Below are 20,934 nucleotides of genomic sequence, written 5' to 3'. Positions count from 1 at the left end.
ACAACGCTCCTCCATGTTAGTGACGCAATTTTCCCGCCCTCACTTCTGCCTTCCGGTGTTTGCCGAAAGTCAACAAATAGTGTTTTTCACAGAGATTTTAATTTTCTATATTTTATATTCTTCCGACGTTTGTCAGTGGCCAATGATGCCTTCCACACATGACTGGATTAACAACCCTCTCGGTGTTGTTGAAGGGATGTTCGGTAAGACACACACCGGAACTTTACTCCTTGACAGCTAACGTTAACGCGTGAACCTAGCTGGTTAGCTTTATGGCTACGTACCATGCTAACTGCCATGCTCATCACATGTAGCTATGCTTTTCATAACCTCCAGAAATACCAAATAATTTAATAATATGCGGGTTGTAGATGCCAACGCTGCTTTGTTGCAGCTTGAATCCGCTCCGTTTTCACTTTCAGATACAAGAAGAAGTGCTGGGTGTGCGGTTTGAAATGAAGACATGTGTGCACACATCAAACTTAAAAATCCACAACATGAGGCATTCACGGGTCCTTAAAGTGTCTTAAAGTCGTTTTAAAATGGTCTTAACTTCTCTGAACACTACCTGACACCGATCATTATTTCAGAAACAAATAGTTCCACCTTCAAAAGCAAGCAAACTTGAGATATCCTGTAAAAGTCATCAATATAAAGAAGTATTTTCTCACTTATAAGTGGACAATACTGATATGTATTTTCATTACAGTAAGTTGCAGGGTATAAAATGTAAAACATTTAAAAGTTATATATATTCATTAGACATTAGTTTAATTTTCACCGTGTCATTGGCATTGCACATTTTCACATACTAAAATGCAGCTGTATTTATGTGTCTCAAGTAAATGTCTGTTCATTGTTCTTGCACCATTACACACTGAATAGTTTGTTTCTTTATCCCATGCTTACTTTGTGTGATATTACAGCCTATCTATTGTCTAGGATTCTTAAAGCTGAGGTTTTCTGTTATTATAAATGACTAATTTAAGGTCAGATAAGGTAGAAATCATTGTTCCTAGACCGACTGTCTTATCTGAGTTACGGTCCTATTCTTAGATTTATTTTATGTCTCTTATTGATTTGATTTATCCATGTGCATTTTTATTTAATTTGATTTAGAAAAACAATTCTTTCTCTTTTCAATTAGTTTATTTGTATACTTTTCCAATTTCAAAGCACAATTCTGTATATTTTATATCATCCATTTTATAATCTATGAATGTACATAATTCTTTCATATAATTTCTTTAGTTCAGAAATATTTTAAACATAATGGCCAATTTATGTTTCTGTTACTTTAAATGACATCATGCTCTTGTTGATTATTTCAGCTGCTTCCCAGAACAATCCGAACTCTGGATGGGAGGCGAAAGTGGTTGAATTCTTTAAAGGTCACCTGAAAGAGAAGGACTCTCATCCCTGGGTAATGCAGCTCTCCGATCTTTTTGGCATGTAAATTCCACAGAGATGCAAAAGATGCCTGAAGACGTCAAAGAACGAGCTTTTTAAATGACAACCACCTTTATTTTACTGAAGGTCCCGTCTTTGAACGATGTTCCTCTGCACTACCTGAAGCCTAACAGCCTGGTGAAGTTTCGATGCTTAATCCAAGACATGTTCGACCCAGAGTTCTACCTGGGAGTGTATGAGGCTGTTGATCCAGCTACAAAGGCTAAAGTAAGCACCTTCTGTCCTCTCCTGTGCAGATATCTGTATAAGTACAGCTCTCATGTGTCCAGTCTTTTGCATTGATAATGTGTGTTGGATGTCATCACATTTTCAACTCATTTTACCGTCTGACTATCTCTAGGTATTGCGATGCGGGAAGTACAAAGATGTGACGGAATGTGGAGTAAGCCCCCCCCCCCCCCCTCTGCTAAATCACTCAGGAGATCCATAAATACCTCAGTTCAGCTTCAGCTTTGCTAACAGCAACACGTTTATCTCCAGGTGGATTTTGACTCCAGAAACACATCGACTGCAGAGAGACAGACTTTCTACTGTGTGCCAATCCCTGGAGAAAGTCCCTGGGTGAAAGAGATATCCTCCTCGTGTCCAGATTATGTGTGCAAATGCTGTTCAAATGTGATTTTGTAATTTGTTCTTTGCTGCACCCAACTTCTGTTTGAAGAGTTTTTGAATACTGCTCCCTAGTTTTTCCTTAATTCCGTCACACAGCTATGCCGGCACAGGCCAAGCGAGAGTGGTTCCTTCAACCTCGTATGCACCGACGAGACAGAAACGCAGCTACGAGGAAGACGACGACGACGACGACATGGACACGCAACCGCAGAAGCAGAGGGAGCCGCACACTGGTAGGAGCTGCTGTGAATATAGTGCAGAATGCAAACCAAAGAATGTTTTACTACTGTCTGGGTTTTTAAGGGGACACAAGTCTTACATTTGATCTTGTTCCCATGAAGGTGAACATAAAGGGTGGATCTTTGCTATAAATGCAAACTGCTCCCTCTCTCGTTGCAGGTCCTCAAAGTCCCACGGAACAGCACGGCAATGGTGACTGTAAGCGGCGGGAGACAGAAGCTCCGTCCAGCCAGACGGCATCTGCCTCCCACCTCGACCTCAACTTCCCCCTGCCTGGAGAGAAAGGCCCCTCCTGCCTTGTCAAGGTGTGTCATGTCGTACGGCTTTGGTACATTGTTCTCTTATTACCTCATTTTCATTGCCTGGTCAGCATCTCTCTTCAAACATTTGTTCTAAGAAGGGTCGGTCCATACCAACCCCAAGACCTCCCAGTTCATGTAATAGATTTTCTTGAAAGATTTATGTGAAAACTTCTATTAAATTCACAAGACTACGCAACATCCTGTAGCTCTACTCCAAAAGCCTTTAGACTTATGAATATGTGTGCGTTTGTCGGCAGGTGTACGCGGACTGGGACGGCTTCAAACTCAACGACACACTCGAGGTCTTCGGGATCCTCTCCGTCAGCCCTGCTCTCAGCGCTCTCGCTGACGAGAAGTAAGACACAGAATTTAGTTTTCATTTCCCTCCGGTGGCAATCTGCGTGCTTGTTGCTCATCCTTGACTTGTCCACACAGAGATGCCTCCTCATCCTTCCTGGACCCTGCACAGTCCATGGAGACGGCAGAGGAGCAGCGGGTGCACAGCCCGCCAGCCTCACTCGTGCCTCGCCTCCACCTGCTCTACGCCAAACCGCTGCCACACAACAACCCCCTGCTGCCCTCCGCCGCCTTGGAGGACAACAGTGCCTGTAAGGACAAATAGAGTTTTGTTTTTCGTGTGTGTGTCCGTAAATGTCAGTAATCACAAGTATTTTCAACCTCCTTTTTTGAATTTAAGGCTGTTGCTGATGTTTCCATGATAAAAACAAAGCGTGATTGTCAGATGGTCTCTGGGGGAATATTTACTGAGCCTGCTGCAAATTGCTGTCAGGGACATGTTGCAGCCCCAAAACCTTTTACACAGATGTAAATTAGCCTCGCTGCAATCCATCTGATTTGCATAACGTGCTGCCAGCTAACACCTGACGATGGGTTTTGACACGTGTTGCACATTTCTCTTTTGGAACCGCAATTGTGTATTCATCAAACAAAAGAGGAAGACTGCATGAGTTAAATAGCCGGGTGTTGTCAGCTCAGCAAACAGATCCATGTTTAAATGTGTCATGAAAAACCAATGTGGGCGATCTTTGGTAAAACATTTCAAACTGTTGACTAGATTATTGCTATAAACGGGTTTACAGAATAGATATGATGTGTGGTCCTTTTCAATTTTAAGCGCCTAAAAACGGCTGCACATCCTTATAAATATTATATATGATGATAATGCTGCTAGTTGTACACACATTGAGTTCAACTCTTTACATTTAAAAATGCAGAAATGTTTTGTGAGAGCGAATTGACGAGTCTGTCAAAAAAAATCAGTTAAAATTGTAATTTATCAGGCAAAAATGTGAAACATTAGCTGGTTCCAGCCTCTTAAATGTGAGAATGTATATCAATTTAATACGTTTGGGTACTCGTAGACTGTCAGCCTCTGGCTCTCAGAACTTTTGATTGGTTTAGGTGATGAATAGAATTATTAAGTAATAGACTAATAGAAAGAAATCTTCTTTGCCTTCGATGTTCTAGCTTTCAATGTGGCCCACTGAATCCAGCTGTTTTGAAAGAATAGGTCAGTCACAGTATCAGGTCGCCCTCTAGCTGTGTGGGGAAGCAGGAAAAAAGGGCCGTGGAAGCTCACATGCCTGTAGGGACTTGTTTTAACTTTAACTTTAACTTTGTCCTCCTCAGTTTTATCTTCCACCATGAGCGAGATGGCCGCTGTCAGGGCAGAGCTGCTCACATATTTCACTCACATCCTCCTGGGAGATGCCCTGGCTGCTGAGTACCTCATTCTGCATCTCATTTCTAACGTGTATGTGAAGTTCATTCTGTAATGTTTAAGCAGGAACCTTTCTGTCTTTGTGCTAAAGCCAAGAGCTTTTTTTCACTTCACAATGTGGTTGATTTCCTTGTAGGTACACTAGAAGGGATGTTCTCCCACTGGGCAAGTTCACCTTGAACCTGAGTGGCTGCCCTACTGTCTCCTCGTACACGGAACGCTTCTTCCAGATCATCCAGCAGCTCGTGCCTTCTGTGAGTGAAGCAACTGCCGCTTCTTCTTTATCTATTTATCTTTGGTTGAAATGAAAGACACTGAAAGTGTGTCCCCTCTGCAGGCGTACTATCTGTGCATGAGCCTCCAGAATATGAACCAGATGCGGTTTGTGCCAAAGAAGGACTATGTGGCCAACCGGCTAGTGAGCGGAGCCCTGCAGCTGGCCAGAAACACTTCCCTCTTCCTGGATGAGACCCAGCTGGAGCAGGGACAGCTGGACACGGCAGGTGAGGCTTCTAGAGACCACGAGGGGACGACACTGAGAGGACAGGCGCTGCAGTTAATGTCCTCCCTGCAGGCTGCACACACCGTTAGTGTGATTTGACTGAGCTAACCCGATTGGATCTTCTTTTCTGTGTTTGTTTTTGTGGTGTAGGTGTGCGTAACGTCACGGCCCTGGGGAACCTGATCTCCTGGCAGAAGGTTGATTATGACTTTAACTACCACCAGATGGAATTCCCCTGCAATATTAACGTGCTCATCGCGTCAGAGGGCCGCTCGCTGCTGCCGGTGAGGACAACTGCAGGGAGAAAACTCACCCTTACCCACCACTGACCCCCCCCGTTAGATTTCCTTCAGCCTCTCATGAGCCGTTTCCGACGCTGGAGGTTGTTTCTAGCCATTGGTTGGCCACAGCAATCCCTCCAGCCGGCGGCTTTAGCTCGGGTCTCACTCTGTTGCGAACAGCCCGAGGAATGTGCCGTGTGCTATTCCTGTGTGTTGGTCTAACGAGTTGCCATGGCGGCAGCTGTGTGCCACAGGAACAATCCTGGGAGAGGCGTCAGGCTCGGCCGTCTATTAGTCGTGCAGTGAAGGGCAGCGCGCCACAAACAATTCCAGGGTTGATTAGAAGTCAGATGTGCACGGCTGTGTTTACATTCAAAGTATCGGCCGATAATGAGCTCGAGCCTCCAGCTGCTCAAGTGCTTCAGAGTCAGCTCGCCAAGGCTTTGCTCCTGTCTCGCGTGCTATAAAGTTTTGAGAACTTGCCAAACTAGGCGTGTGCACACGGCAGGCAGAGCCCACTTTTGCATAGCAACACATGTGAAACTACAGATGCTTTTTTTACATTACAAAGTTCTTCCCTGGCACGGTGTCAATATCTATTTCTCTGTAACTCCACAGTCAGACTGCCAGATACACCTACAGTCTCAGGTCGCCCCACCCCACATGGAGGAGTATCTGAGCAGCATCCACATGCAGCCGCAGGCTTCACAGCTGAACAAGTTCAGAATGTACGTGAGCGTGGCTCGGCTACTCGACTACAGCATCTCTGATGAAGTGACAAAGGTGAGACATGCTGTCATCTTAAGCTCGAGTTGAGTTTCACAGAAGAACTGAGAACCCTGTACTCATGTACCCAGCATGCATGTGTCTTATCATCTGTGTGCATTAGTGTCTTTTTTTAACTGCTTTTCTTTTCTGGTGTCCTCAGTCAGTTGAGGATGACTTTGTAGATATGAGGAAGGACGACCCCCAGAGCGTAACTGCTGAGGACCTCCACAGGATGCTCGTTGTGGCGAGGTGGGCTGTGAACCCTTTTGCATCGCTTTAAAAAATATTGCTCCTGATGTTCTTAGAGAACAAAAAATGTCTGTCAAAAAACTGCCATTATAATATATTTCTACCATCACTGAGGTAAATCTTTTAAAGCTGTAGTCCTGATCGTCTCCACCAAATATTCAGAATGTTAACCCTTTAAATGCCAGTTTGTTTACATGATGGAAAAGAAAAAGCTTAAGTGCTAAGAGATTCTTTTTCTCAGTCTGGGTTATGTCCATGATTAGCAACAACAGAATCATAATACAGCAGTAAAACAGAGTAAATAGCATGTGTTTGCCCCGTAGAGCACATGTGAGAAAATGTCTATGGTGGGATAAAGGTAAAAACAATTGATTGAAAGCCTGATGGAGTAGAATGCATGATGTGTGGGATCAATGGTTTTAATGAGTTTCAATGGGGACATTTGTCTTAAGGGTCTGACTGTATTTTGAATAGACTTATTATAAGAGCCGCGGTTACAGCTCACACCCCGACATATACAAAATGATTGAACAATTAAAAAGACAAATGTCCCTTATGATGCATAAGGGTTCAGTTTATATAAGATCCTTTACTTGGTATTTCTCTCCTTTTTATCTAGTGAGAATAATAAACGGCCTGTAAAGCCTTCTTTAAAAAGTGTTAAACAAGACATTATGATCAGCACTGGGAATGACATTCTCTTCATGGGTCAATTCAGCCAGAATAAAAGTTGTTGAATACGTCCACTTACTGTTTTGTCTCAAGTAGTGGCCGGACCAGGACACTGAAGTGTTATCACAGTATTTGGAGTATTAATCTGTGACTCTGTCCGCCCGCAGGTTGCAGTCTCTGAGCCTGGGACAGACCTCTCTGTGCAGAGACAGCTGGCTGAGAGCCAAACACATCGAAATGCTGCGGAGGAGCCGGATGGAGCAGCACAAGTGTCTTAACGGCAACGAGCCGTGATCACGCCGAGGAAACTAGATGGCTTTTCTTTTTCTTTTTTTGATACCTAAAAAAAAAAGAAGTTTGTAATAAAGATGTTTTTCATGTCATAGTCACCTCCGTATTCAACTTCTTTACAGTACCGAGTTGCAGATAGGATTTATATATATTTTCATTACTCCTATTTTGTCTTCATTCACAGCCTGCTGTGCAGACCATGCCGGTGTCGCTGAAAAAACTCAATCTGAATTTCTAACCTAAGAAATAAGATAATGAGGTCAGGAGGAGGAGTTCTTATGTGTTTTCTTTAAGTCAGTACATTTAGCTAGGTGCCAGCATAGAGCAGACTGTTTGATATGCTGGAGACTTCCTGTTAATGGATTTCCAATAAACCTCATGCTACGCTCACTTATTCCAATGAATGTCTTCCTGGACTGAAAGTGCACTTTGTTATCAAGTAACACACCCAAAGAGGATAAGAATAAATAGGATACTTTAATATACAATACAATCTCAGTACACCGTGGAAAACAATGAAACAGTCAGTTGGTAAAGAGGAAAGTTATGAATACGGATGTCCAGATTAAATGGTACTAATGCTAGAAAATGTGCTTAAACAGTGCAAATGAAATGCTTTAAGACCTCTAGTCACATGATTGTGTGTCATGGTCAGAGGTCCTAATTGGAGGGGAGGACAACCACAGATGAGAACAAAGAGGTGGTTGCAAAAGCACTTGGTGTAAAAACAAAAGGAGAAAACTATCACCCAGAACATGTAGGATCAAAAAGAAGTATGCCAGCTGTTGCATATAAAAACCAGACACTAACACTTGCATTGTGGTCTATATCGGGAATGTTGAGGATTACTGTTCCTTTAGCTTAACACAGCAAGTTTGTGACAGAAATAAGTTTCTGCTCTGCTTGAGAACGGCTCCAGTGTTTGCAACCCTGCGCTTACGTTAAAAAAACAAAAAGACCTTTTTACCTCCGCATTAAAACTTTGCATTACAGCTATTACCTTAAAGCTTTGGCAGCAACACACACTATCAGCAGGTTCAATAACTATATAATGTAGCACCCACAAAGCAGCCACAGCTACATCTCACTTAAAGTCAGAATAAAATATACAAAGTATCCAATGTATCTGCTGGTGAGCAAACTGAGTGCAGAAAACAGGCAACAATAACACAAAGAAATATGAAACGTGTTTATCTTGGGATATTTCAGCTCGTAGCAAACCAGATTATTATTATTATTAGAATTAATCATAGATATACAAAGCTGTGTGATAAGATGGTTCATTAGAATTTCTTCTGGAGGACGGTAACAAGGTCATGTAGGACATTTTTACTGAATGACAACAAGTGTAACGGGGGAAACCTCACGTCTCGAGGTCAACGGAAAGCCACGTACAATATAACAATGTTTACGGCTTTATAGCACATACATATAACTAGGGCTCCAAGCTCCTAAATACCAGCAGCAGCAGCAGGGCTGCTAACTCACACATACTGTACACACACACGAAGAAGAACCATCTTATTTCCATGGAGAACGATTGAGCCCGTGGATGAAATATCCCAAGATAAAGCTTGATGACATACAGTAACCCTGAACATGATCTTTTCATACAGTACACCAAATGTAACATGTAAATAATGGACTTAAAAAGGTAGATTTTGCCATAAATACCTGATATACATCATAATCCCACTTCAATTCCCTGTTAAGGCAAATATGCTTTCAGTTTGGGGAGTGCATAAAGCGTCAGTGTGTCTAATAATTGGATGGGTGCAATTGCATATATATCTACTATATGCTACTCTCCTGACATGCGACGTCAATGTACAACGCTGGCCGAGGACTCTGTTCAGACAAACCCTCATTAGTGAATTAGTACAACCATTAGCAGAATAGTTTCATTACATTTCTCTATCAAAAACAAACTCCAACCAGTAGTTTCGTGGTTATTCATGGTTAGCAATGACAGTACTGGGCGTCCTATTCAAAATATAATGCTCATACCTCTCAGAACATATTAAGATGCCTCCCTACCATCAATACGAAAAAAGCTTAAGGGAAGGCTCTACTCAGAAACAAACGGAAGATACTCACTACATATCAACAACCGGGATACTCTTACTAAGGTCTTGTGTAGTCATGATTTCTAGAACGTTATATCTTCTAAGTTACACTTGACAACATTGATATTACATAGGATAACTACGTACAGTATGTCGTCTGGCTAGTTTCTGACAGCTATACACACAGAATTGTCCTTTGGGAAATCCCAAAAGATATTTGGTCGGATTCTACAACAACTGTCACAAATTGAAGGTTATTATGTGTCTATATCACAAATGCCGATAAGTGACCTGCACATACAGGATGACGTACAGTACATGATAAAGTCAGATTGGTCTTTCAACATACAGCTAATGCTACCTGTTTACATGCACACAATTACTACTCCAGGAGGTACAGTTTAAAACATCTTAAAAACCTAAATATCTTCTTATGCCTCGTCATGTGTCTCCTAAGGTAATCATTGGGGAGAATATCCTCGAAATTTGAAAATAAAACTACTCGTAGAACATCTTACTTTAACGGTAGTGGTATTTCTGGAGTGATTTAAGAATTGGATGTACAAACACTCATTTCAGTCAAATGTTCTATAAAATTGGTCATGGGAATTATAACACAATTGATAAATGAACACGTAACATTGTGCGAGGTTGCATGGCAAAAATGGATATGAGCTAAACGTCCCTTAGATCAGACAACACAGCCAGTGCCCTCTTAAAGAGTAAGGGGATCCATAATCATGTGCATGTAAACACGCTCACTGCCATGTTGGGCTTAAGTATATTTCTAAGTTCTGTACAAGAGTCATCAACACAGCAGGTTTAACTAAAGGGCAAATTCAAGAGCGCATTTCTTGGCTGAGTAGTGACGCTCAGTGCAAGCTTTTGCTACTGCTACCGTACAGGAAGTTTCTACACGACGTACAACTACAAAATCCTGCTACAAGGAAAGCACTAGATCTGAATGATCCTGGTCTGGCACTGTGTAAACATTGCCTTCAGCTCGTTCTCTTGGGCTTCGTTGACAGTATCTGGCTCTGGGCTCTTCTGTACCTTTGCCACAGCAAAATTGATGCCCTGGGTGAGTCCCGCCTGAGTGAGGCTGGCCACCTGGACCATGGAGCTCTTGATCTTTGCGAAGGGGGACACCACTCGGCTGCCGTTGCTGTCGGCGGGTGAAGGGCCGAGGCTGCCCTCCATCTGTGAACACAGACTCCTCTGAGAGCCTCCTGAGGCCGCAGAGTTGGGCTTCTGGACGGTGAGGAGGTTGGAATTGGAGGTAGTGGAGTCGACGTCTAGCTGGGACGGCCTGGGGAGCTGCGGCTCCTCCGGCTCGGGCTGCCACTCGGAGCTCGGCTGCTTCTCAGAGTCTGCTAGGGTTTTATTCTTCACAGGCACCGCAGGGTTGAATGGGGGGACGCCGGCTGGTGGCTGCTCTCCAAACACCTCAACAGGTTGGGTCTGTGCATCCTGGACAAACTGGTGGCAGTAGGCATCAATAGGAGTACCAAAGTCAATCAGAATGGCTTCTTCAGCCACCGAGGCGGACCCAGGGGACTTGTCATCACTGACTTGAGAGGGGCTTTCCTGCTTCCCGTCGCAGCCAGTGATTCGGATAACGGACGGGATATTCAGCTCCACGCTGCCAATAGACTGGGAGCGACTGCCCAGTCGGGGGTTTGATGCTACAATGCCGCAACTGGGCAGCACATAGTCCACGTTTTCTAAAGAACCAGAACACGGGTGCTCTGGGTCAGAATTATAAGAGTCAGAGTCGTCTGAGATTTCAGAGTGCCTGTCACCGATATCCTTTAGGGCTCCTGTGCCGGGGTTGTTATCCGATGTCTCCAAGCTGCTGTCCGACTTCCACAGGTTGACGTGCATAGTTGGCTTGAGGAAATTTACTTTTACATCAGGCTTAGAGAAGTTGCCCAACCTCCCGAGGGGCTTGAAGGTGCCAATGTTTACGTTCGTCTTGGTCTGTTTCACTTTCTGATTGAGAGAGGAGAATTTGTTGAGGAGAAAACTTTTGCCCTGAGCCAGACCAGAGCTACCCTGGACCTGGTCAGCAGGTTTGTTCTGGATGCCCATTATATCCTCATGAGGTTTACTCTGCCGCCTGAAACACAGATACAAACCACGTAAAAAGGTTAAAAGTTAAAAATTGTGATGGCTGCAAATGTTTATCTTTATTACATTTAAATATGGGAAAAAGAAACAGACTAATTAACCCTTGTGCCGCACAAGGGACATTTATGGCTGTGTTAATGCATATGGCATACATTCTGGTGCCAAAATACAGACATTCAGACCCTTAAGGACAAACATTTTCCCATAGAACTGCATTAAAACAACACTTTTTAATCCCACAGCCATTACAGCAGAGCACCAGGCATTATATCAAATCAGTTTTTAACTATTCTTCACCAGATTGAGCCATTTTCTCATGCTCGCCCTATGGGGCAAACACATGCTATTTTCCTGGGTTCCACAAGAAGCATTGCCGCTGTATTATGTGTTTATTGCAATGCATTTAAAATCAATATTGCTGCTAATCATTGACATAACCCAGACTGAGAAAAAAATCCCCCTAGCATCTAGTATACATAAAATAGTGGCATTATGTAAACAAACTGTCATTTAAAGGGTTACATTTCTGAAAAGTAATTAATATTTGCTATTTATGAGCAGGACTGAAAGTGGTTAAAAATGTGCCCTATCTTTATATCATTTCTTTATCTGACACTGCACAAAACATAAAACTGCATCAAAATCAATGTTGTTGCTAATCAATCAATAATTGTGGGGATGTTTTGTTTTTCATTAAAAACAGTGACATTTCATAAAGAAAACAACATTTTGAAAATGTATTTATATTTAATAGTAGTACTGATGTTGGTTAAAAGATGCAACTGAGTAAAAGTGGAAAATAAGCAGCGCAGCGGTAAATAATGATGACAAATTATTACTCACCTCTCCAGCTTCTTTTCAACCACAAGCATGTCCAGCCCCGTGGCCTGTTTGGTTATGCGAAGCATCTCCGCTATGCATTGTAACGTGTCTGAAATATTTCACAAGTCAGCTTCAACTAGTATTTGCAGTTTACAATCTAGAAAGTTTCCTTTTCTTGCCCTTTAGAGAATTTAAAGAATTACATCCTACCTTTTCCATCATCCTCAGGATTTCGTGTTGCTGCTCTCAGCGTGTGAAAGTATCCACTCGTCTCTTCACTCCTGTAATGTAAGCGCATGCAGCAGAACTTTGGCTTCCCAAACAGAGTCGGCTCTGGACCTGCAAAAGAAAACACCACTTGTAACTTCCATTTGTAGTGCCTCAATTTCCTTGCATGAATCATAAGCGGAGATATTGCTAAAAGGTTACTGAGAAACTGTTAAGCACACTTTCGGGAAGTGTTGGGTGACTCAGTGAGGGAACAAGAAGAATCCTCACTTCTCCTTTGACTCTTACTTCTTACCAATTTCAATCTTTTCCAAACCCTCTAAATTGAGGCGCTGGTATTGGTTGACTTTATCTGCTTCTTCATCGTAGCTGCAAGAAAATAAAGGCAAAGATAAGTGAATCTATTTAGAACCGTTTCTAAAGAGAGAAATGTTGGCGCATTTAAAGTCAGACTTACTAAGCAATGTAATAGGCTTTGTCAGACAGGAGCAGCAGCACATCCACATCTTTGTTGGTTGCATCAACGAGGCTGGTGGGAAATGAGAAAACGGTCAAAAGAGCACTTCAGAAACTACTGTACCATAGTATACGTAGTGCAATAGACAGGGCAGCTAGCAACGAACCTCATGTCACAATTTATGAGGGCCCAACCTCCATGAAACTTCTCATCATCAGGCAGCAAGAGCTGCATGTAGGTCTGCAGCAGGAGGCTGACCTGCTCCTGCGCTCCTCTCTGGCTCTCTATCTCTTTCTCTTCATGCTCCTTCTCCTTACTGAAGATGGAGTACAGGTCCTCTGTCACTGGCAGGCCCATCATTAGATCTGCAGGGAAAGGCAGAGGATTCAGAAGATTCAGCAGATTGTGGGATAATGTGGGTACAAATACAGCTATAATATGCATCTGTTTTTCCTTACCAATGACCGATTGTCTGTAGGCATCCCTGAAGCGGTTCAGATAGTAGCGGTTGGCAGAGTTCACGCCATCCTTCATCACACCAGCTAGTCTCCTCTCCCCCGTCCTGGTGAAATCTCCCTGAAACAGATCATACAGCGTCTGTTAAATATACATTTAGACTCATCTTTGACTTGTGACCCTCTGTGATTTCAATCCCTTTTTAAAGGGATAGTACGGATGTTTTGAAGTGCGGTTGTATGAGGGAACTGATCCACAGTAAGTCGTTATCTGTACCGTCTGCAAAGCCACCAGACTCCGTTGACAAAAACAATAATTTTACCTTCAAAAACACGGGAGTTGCTGGTTTACCGCTGCCTCCATCAGTTAGTTAGTTTGTGTTATTGTGTGACTTTGGTGTTTTAAAGGGTTAGTTTGGAGTCACCAAAGTCAAATTGCTGTTTGTCAATGGAATCAGGTGGCACTTCCTTACTGTTTGTTTAAGCAACACTGAATCAGATGTGAACGAGTGTGAAAAGACAATGATGTTACCTTGAGCGCTGCTGTGCCTGCGTACTGTCTGCTGATGGTATCTCCGTTGTTGGCCCACATGATCTGATAAATCTTGTAGCATTTGAGAGGCAGAGGCTGCTCTGGAGGCATCACACCCAGTTTCTTCAGCTGTAGGAAGACACAAGACATTTTTGTCCATGGGGAGGCTGTAAAAACGTACACGTACATGGTGACGCTTCTCTTTCCGTTTACACTGCATCAGTGGGAAAGATCCGCATATATTTATTTACATATTTATCTAAATCAATTTACAATTTTATCTGCAAACTAAATGTGATCCGAAATGATGGAGTTGGAGTTGCTGGATTTCTAGAACGCTAAAAAGACTTTGGGTGTTGATGTGCACTAACTATCTGTTCTGCCATCTTTGCAGTACGAGCATCAAAGATCTGCCGTCAGTGTGTAAAGTGAGCAGCAAATATATGCAGATGTCAGTGATCTGTTGAACAAACATGAAGTAAGCTGCCAACAAACCAACACAGACAAGGATTCATGTTGCAAAGTGAATCTGCTGAATCCCGCTCACAGCTTCTGTAAAGCACTTTGTAATCCCAGTCATATACAATATGTCAATGATGATGTTGATTATTATATAGTATTAGTATTATTTATAAAATATAAACATTTTATTCCTGTGAATAATTAATCATATATATAAAAATAATATTTGATTATTGACATACTTAATGTGCTCCCGGGAGAACAAAGTTGTGTTTAATTAGATGGAAACAAGTTTCATAATGAACAATGTAACTTTGTACTAACAAATGTGTGTAAAGCACTTTTCCCTGGGTCCAAACAAGGAAGAGCTCTCACCTGTTGTTCCATCACCGCCCGAGCAACAGCAGCCTGCACCACGTTGGTCCTGTCCAGGCAGTCCATACAGTTGATTCGAAAGATACCCTCCTGCTTGCAAATGACTCCGGCCTGATCCACCCTGACGGAGGAAAATACATTTATAATAGGATGCATTCATAGAAATACACATTTAGCCCAATAATAAACAGGATTACTAATGTGCCCTGTAGCCTACAAGCAGTTCATTCATGTTTTCTAACTAAACAAATCAATGTAACCCAATGAAGATAAGTAAGAGTTCATGATGTCAGCATCTGTCACAACACTTACCAGGCCCACTTCATGTCAGTGATGAGGTCAGAGATCGCATCAGTCAGTATTTGCACATTCTCAAACTTCATACCTCGGCTGAGAAACAGGATATAAGAAGCACGAAAGAGGAAGTAAATGCAACGTGGTTTGAAATAGGACGACTACATTCATGAAAAAGTCACACTGTTGAGGGATGCGTTTCTCTTACCAGTGCTCATGAAAGTCAAACGAAACATATGTGAGGTTTGGGTTGTTGTAAAGCAGGACTTGCTTCAGATATGCGTCGCCAATTATCTTCTCCCGCCCACCTTGATCCACTAAGTTAATGATGACCTAAAGAGGACAATGAAGAGCGCAGCCATTTAGCCTTGTGTGTAACATTTATGCCCCTTTTAAGCCTTTCCTGTGGAAACACACGGAGATGCTTAATGTTCGAGGGAGGACAACAATTCTAGTCGGGATGCTCCGACATGAAGCACATGGTCGTTCACGCTATATGCATCCACAGGTGACAGAATGACCACAGTGGTGTTTTAAACAATCCTAACACAAGACCGATGCATCCAAGTAGACAAAAGCTATGCTAAGCACATTCCCAAGCATACACTCTGGCAAGCCAACCCACCTGCGTCTTGTAGAGTTTAAGCTGTTCTTCAAAGTGAGCAGAAAAGTAAGACATGGTCTCCTTCTCTCCTGGAACAGAAAAACATGCATACAAATGATTTCCATATAATTGAATCGTAATAAAGACACAAAGAGATCTAGTTTGCAGACTTTACAGACAGAAGTGCGGTTTCCTTAAAGAAAAGTTAGAAATTCACCTGAAGACACAACAAAGATTCTTCATATTCAATCTATAATTCTTCCAAATCCCAGTCAAAACATATTTACAGACAATGGGAGCAAGGAATAATGACTGACAAGATAACTATATTTGGTTGATAGGACAACCCTCAAATACACTGGGCAGGTGTGCAGGACCTTAAGAGAACACTGGTACAGAATGAAATGTCTTTTTTCTTTTAATAAAACTATAATAAATAAATAATGTATGCAAGATAATGTGGTAGTTCTGCTGACCTTTCTCCAAGCGTGGCCGGGGATTGTAGCGGTACCCCGCCTGGCTCCAGAAGACAGGCACGGAGCCACGAGTCTGCACGAAGGACAGGGTGTGGCTGTGCACGTGGATCAACTGCTCCGTCTCCACATAGTTAGCCACATGGCCATCGGTATCCACTCCTCTGCGCTTGTACCGCATCCCTTTGGGCAAGGAGAATGCATCAACACTATTCAGATTATTTATATCACAGATCATGCTCCACTTGAAGGGAATAAAGACATAACTTTCAGCAGAGTTATTCAAAGCCTTTTGTGAAAGAAGCCCTATATGGATGTCCCAGTTACACAACATAACCCATATATTTAGGCTGAATCAGTTCAGGCATGACCTTCCTCTAGGCCAAGCTGACAGCAACAGTAGCTCTACCTGCGCGGTGGCGGCTGCGTCTGGAGATAAGAGCCACAGTGAAGCGGGGATGGATGTCATCAACACAGGTGATCTCCTGTGGTGGCGTCTCAGGGCTGCTCCTCTCCTCATCGGACGTCTCGTTGTAGTTCACCACCAGTTCCTCCACCTGTACAAAGCCCTGGATGATGGGGATCACCCAGAAGTCCACCTCTGGCACCTGGAGCATTCAAAAAGATTAAAAATAACATCAGGACAAGAAGCTTAGGATGCCGTTTGTCAGGTTGGTAAGGAAGCACCTTGCATCCCACGCACTTTGTATGACGGAGCCGTTAGTCCTTCTTTCACTGCGCATACTCTACTGATAAAGCTGTTAATTATCATTACACACAACTGCCTCGCTTACACAGCAGGGCCAGCTACGCCCTTTGAGCTGACAATGTTGAAGAAAAACATATGTGGGGGCAAAGTGCACTTATTCAATTCTGTAATGAGAGAAACAAACAATAAATGTGTCCAAATATTTCTGTGTGGAACAATAATTTACCTGAAGGTCAATAAGGTCTTGGATCATGTGTTTATTCCAGAAGAAACGGTCGTCCACCTTTCACAAAGAATTAAAATGGTTGTCAATCGGACGGAAGGGTTTTGGGATATAAATAAGTCAACGAGCCCAACGAGCTGCGTTTCGCTCCATACCTGTTTCCATAAGGGTAAGCTGGACTTCTCAGAGTCTCCCTGACGCTGCACAGTGTTTGTCAGGTCGTAGGTCTCGCTGTAGTAGAAGGAATCAGAGTCCATGAATATCTTGTACAGCTCATCCAGCAGCCGCCTCTCCAGACGTTCCTTCTCTTTATTTTCCTTGACCTGGAAGGCAGGGGAATACTGGAATGGGTGTGTGGATAGAAAAAAGCGGTAAGTTGAAAAATCAAAGAAAACTAAATCCCATAAGAACTTAAAAGCACGAAAGACAAAAAACGTAGCGTGTCGGCTTAAGGATGACAGAATACAGCACAAAAAATACCTTTTTCTTGATGGGCACAGCTACATTAGATTTGATCTGGCTGAAGGTTTTCATCAAGAACTTTGAGTCATCGGGCGACGGGGCCAGCTTCTCTGGTTTGTCGATTCCAAAGTGGTGCTTCTTGCAAAGCTGAAAAAGAGGATCCTCTATCAAATCTATGCATATGCATACACATGGTAGGGAAATTTGGAAAGTTAAAGAAATAGCCACACCACCTTTAGTTTCTAAAAACAAATAAACAAATGTAATCACTACCCACTACAAACAGCCAAAAACAATACAGTACAGTACTATATGTAGTTCTCATTTTCCTAGACTGACACAGTAAACAATCTAACAGCTATATTGATCTATAGGATTTCTAGGCACAACAGGGGTGGAATAATCATTGTGCAGTACAAGGACAATCTACAACAGGATGGGGTCTAAAAGACTATCCAGGGACGCTCATCCTGCTCCGGATTTACTCACTTGAAAATAAGTTTCTGTCTCACCATCCATGAAGTTTCCCTGAAAGACTGAAATCTTAGTAATATTCAACTTCCTTTGCGATCTATTGCAGTGATTATATGTCTGGGATTTTATTTTCACTCCGAAAATAAAACAGATCTTTTAGTGAAGAAAATAAAAAAACTACAACTCACATCAGAGATGAATCATACGGTGATGCATACAGGGTATTTTTGGGTATATTAAATAAAATAATTAAACACAACTCAGGATTCTCACAAGCACCATTATACCGATTGCCGGGGGTACATTAACACCGACTCTGATTTCTCATCACAGCATGAGAGTACACACCTCCAGCTCAAGCTCCTGAGGCTCTTCATCAGACAGAGGAATGACTGCTATCTTGGTGATCTTGTAGACTTTGTGGTTGCCTGGCAAGTTGCCCACCAGCGCTTTCTGGCGGATTAATACAAGGCCCAGAGGAAGGTCTGCCAAGAGGAGCAAGAAGAAGGGGGAGTTGCGTCATGGGTGCAGAATTCCTCACATTCTGAAAGGTGTGAAAATATGAGCTGCACACCAGCCAATAGCTGCACATTTTATAATAAGTACATCTGGTAAATAAAAAAATAAAACCATGTTCATCTATCTGAATAACTAGAATATAATTGTCTGTATATTGTCTTGTGAAGGGTATAAGGTTTAATCTCAAACGTCCTACCCTGAGGCCCACAGAGGCCAAACAAAATCACATTTATCATCATTTGAATCGTCACCGTCAGCTCACTAGTCTTCATAACTACACACATTTCAAAGTACTTTAACACATTTTTTTCACACCTGTCCTTGTGCGTAAGAAACGTTCTAAGCACTGGCTGGTTTGGCAACTCGAGCGTCCACTGCACACAGCTGAGAGTTAAATGTTCAAATGTTTTTTCATTCTCCACTTACCTGTGTGAAGCTGTATCTTTCCAATGACACCTTCTACCAAACCCAAACAAACTGGATTCCAAGCTAACAAGAGGTCTGTAGCTGAAACAGAAATATAAAGTGAAACTTCAGAACCGTAGGTGTAGCAAGAGCTCTGCAAGATATGATTGAGGCCAGAAAGTGCCTCAAAACAGTTGAGGTTAGGTGATTTCCTGTTATCATGCAAAAAGTTATTTTCAATACACAGTTAAAAAAGGTGAAAACTTCTTTTAGAAATTGCAGCTGGGCTAAATGCAGAAACAAGCCATAGCTATTGGGATCTCACTAAATCTGTATAATCATGTCGGTATGTCATTCTTCATGTTTTTAGTGCATTTTGATTGAAGAAACAAAAAAATAGCCTGTTGCCATTTACTAACATTTTCAAACACCAGACAGAGTTATGTAAATGCACAAACTCAGTGGCTAAAAGAAAAAGTGGAATGCTTAGCATTAGTGACAGATTATACATCAATAGTGGAATACATTGGAAAAGTGTGAGGGGTGTGTCCAAGGGTGGAGAACAGACAATGACTCTTCCTGTTCCACCCGCCAGAACATTTCATGTACAGGGGAACAGTCTGTGAGGGCCCCACAGGAAAGGTCTCACAGAAACAAAAATATACTAAATAATACCACAACTTCACTCAGAATGTGTGATAACATGGAAATACTTCATTGTGTAACTGGGAGTGGAGTGGAAACCCAGTGAGGAGTGGAAACCCTTTTTCCAATTAAATAATGAAACAGTGGTGCAACTAAAACCCTGTTCAGGATGGCTGCACAGCCATACAACTTCCACTGACACAGAGGATAACATGCACTGCCTTCTGGAGACTAATGAAACTTCTCTTTTAGTTCAGCAGTTCTTTCACTTCACTATGTCATTCCCACAGTCCACTGTATTTCATTCAAAACGAAATCATGGCCAATTCTTTATCACAGCCATGAGCCACAACAGCAGTCCTGAGTTCTGCAACTAAGATGTAATGCCAGAGGCTGCTTTACACACTTAACATGCCTGTGCTTGTATTTATTGTACTGCATAATACATCCGAATAGTATTTAGTTTTCTAATAATTCACCATATTAGAATAGTACTGTTAAACCGTCCTGAATCAAGCATATCGTATGAAAGCTACAACTCTGTTATATTCTTCAGTAACATAAGAAGCAAAGCAAGAACTTTGGAGTCTGTTTGGGGTGTTGGCACTCCCGGAATGAAAGCTAGGACGATGATTTCAAGACTTGAGAATGGCGCATTTCCATCTGTCCTTTGAAAACAATCAACTTGTTTTGTTTGACGCAGCTGGATAATGTACAGCGATAAAATGATAACGTTTATTACAGAGATTAACGAGGAGCAATTACGAGTGGAAGATTAGACTAACCCGCTGAGGTGCTTTAGATACACATACCAGACAGGCCAATAATTACATAGCTTTTATTTCACTCTAATAAGTAATTAAGTCAAACGTTAGTTTCAGGTAAATGGCCGGCTGCGGTACCGAAAACTGTCATCCAGTACGTACCAGGTCTGACGGTCATGGTCCCGTCTTTTCGGCTGCACCACAGAGCACGGTCCCCTCTCTGGAGGATGTATTCGTCTTTGGCTTGGAACAGCTCCATTTTGTCTCTTTACGTGACACAAAAACAGGTAACTAGCTGGCTTAGCAGCCAGGTACAGGCAATTATCAACTTCCACGTCTTGGAGGTTGACTGTAGCTAGCCAGAGAGCGACTGGCTAGCCACGGTTAGCTCGTTCCCCACAGGCTGGTGAGCTACGGTAGCTAGCTACCTCTGGAGCTGGCAGGAGCAGCTGGATGCGTGTCGGATTTGTTTATTCCACTTAAAAGCATGCTGCTAATAAAATCCCCATTTCCACTAAAGAAGGTACTCTTCTCACTGTCATGCTGGAGAGACGAAAAGGAAATACACATCAATGAGTGAGAAGTCCCAGCAGCTGCTGCGTGCAGTTCAAGACGTAACCGACAGTTTCCTGCTCTAAACAATAACACGTGACCTGTCCCGTCATCACCGGCGAACAGGTACCGTACATACACAACTATTTACATAA

The 20,934-nt window shown here is 42.6% G+C and overlaps 2 protein-coding genes across 5 annotated transcripts; one reads left to right on the top strand and one right to left on the bottom strand.

The window, feature by feature from the left end:
- The first annotated feature begins 17 nt into the window (after positions 1-17).
- mcmbp (minichromosome maintenance complex binding protein) lies at positions 18-7,226 on the top strand. The gene is made up of 16 exons (XM_029449557.1): positions 18-203; positions 1,332-1,423; positions 1,537-1,677; positions 1,811-1,852; positions 1,951-2,040; positions 2,177-2,315; positions 2,482-2,627; positions 2,882-2,979; positions 3,060-3,232; positions 4,275-4,398; positions 4,502-4,619; positions 4,703-4,868; positions 5,018-5,151; positions 5,767-5,931; positions 6,077-6,165; positions 7,005-7,226. Exons 1-16 carry the CDS (start codon positions 143-145, stop codon positions 7,129-7,131), a joined length of 1,905 nt encoding a protein of 634 aa, XP_029305417.1. The 5' UTR covers positions 18-142; the 3' UTR covers positions 7,132-7,226.
- Positions 7,227-7,586: 360 nt separating this feature from the next.
- inpp5f (inositol polyphosphate-5-phosphatase F) lies at positions 7,587-20,892 on the bottom strand. Of its 4 annotated transcripts, none has more exons than XM_029449549.1 (20): positions 20,390-20,892; positions 18,840-18,920; positions 18,243-18,379; positions 17,439-17,567; positions 17,114-17,299; positions 16,962-17,018; positions 16,436-16,634; positions 16,030-16,209; positions 15,575-15,642; positions 15,158-15,282; positions 14,968-15,045; positions 14,656-14,776; positions 13,819-13,947; positions 13,290-13,407; positions 12,998-13,196; positions 12,832-12,903; positions 12,670-12,743; positions 12,357-12,485; positions 12,168-12,255; positions 7,587-11,313 (listed from the first exon to the last, which is right to left on the bottom strand). In XM_029449549.1, exons 1-20 carry the CDS (start codon positions 20,484-20,486, stop codon positions 10,149-10,151), a joined length of 3,432 nt encoding a protein of 1,143 aa, XP_029305409.1. In that variant the 5' UTR covers positions 20,487-20,892; the 3' UTR covers positions 7,587-10,148. The 4 variants fall into 4 exon arrangements, with proteins under 4 accessions (XP_029305409.1, XP_029305410.1, XP_029305412.1 ...); XM_029449550.1 differs by having other exon boundaries at positions 17,114-17,281; XM_029449552.1 differs by having other exon boundaries at positions 17,439-17,593; positions 18,243-18,438; positions 20,390-20,444.
- Between the last annotated feature and the right edge of the window lie 42 nt (positions 20,893-20,934).

This window comes from Cottoperca gobio, chromosome 15 (assembly GCF_900634415.1).
Source record: "Cottoperca gobio chromosome 15, fCotGob3.1, whole genome shotgun sequence".
Taxonomy (NCBI): Eukaryota; Metazoa; Chordata; class Actinopteri; order Perciformes; family Bovichtidae; genus Cottoperca; species Cottoperca gobio.
Note: the sequence above shows the minus strand (reverse complement) of the source record. Positions and strands in the feature narration are given on the sequence as shown.

Excerpts from the sequence above, each read along its gene's own strand:
- mcmbp (XM_029449557.1), top strand. The coding sequence starts at position 143 with ATGATGCCTTCCACACATGACTGGATTAACAACCCTCTCGGTGTTGTT. Across the intron at positions 1,424-1,536 it reads AGAAGGACTCTCATCCCTGG|GTCCCGTCTTTGAACGATGT; the intron begins GTAATGCAGCTC and ends ATTTTACTGAAG. Across the intron at positions 4,869-5,017 it reads GGGACAGCTGGACACGGCAG|GTGTGCGTAACGTCACGGCC; the intron begins GTGAGGCTTCTA and ends TTTGTGGTGTAG.
- inpp5f (XM_029449549.1), bottom strand. The coding sequence starts at position 20,486 with ATGGAGCTGTTCCAAGCCAAAGACGAATACATCCTCCAGAGAGGGGAC. Across the intron at positions 18,921-20,389 it reads GACCATGACCGTCAGACCTG|CTACAGACCTCTTGTTAGCT; the intron begins GTACGTACTGGA and ends TTTCTGTTTCAG. Across the intron at positions 12,744-12,831 it reads AAAGCCTATTACATTGCTTA|CTACGATGAAGAAGCAGATA; the intron begins GTAAGTCTGACT and ends ATTTTCTTGCAG.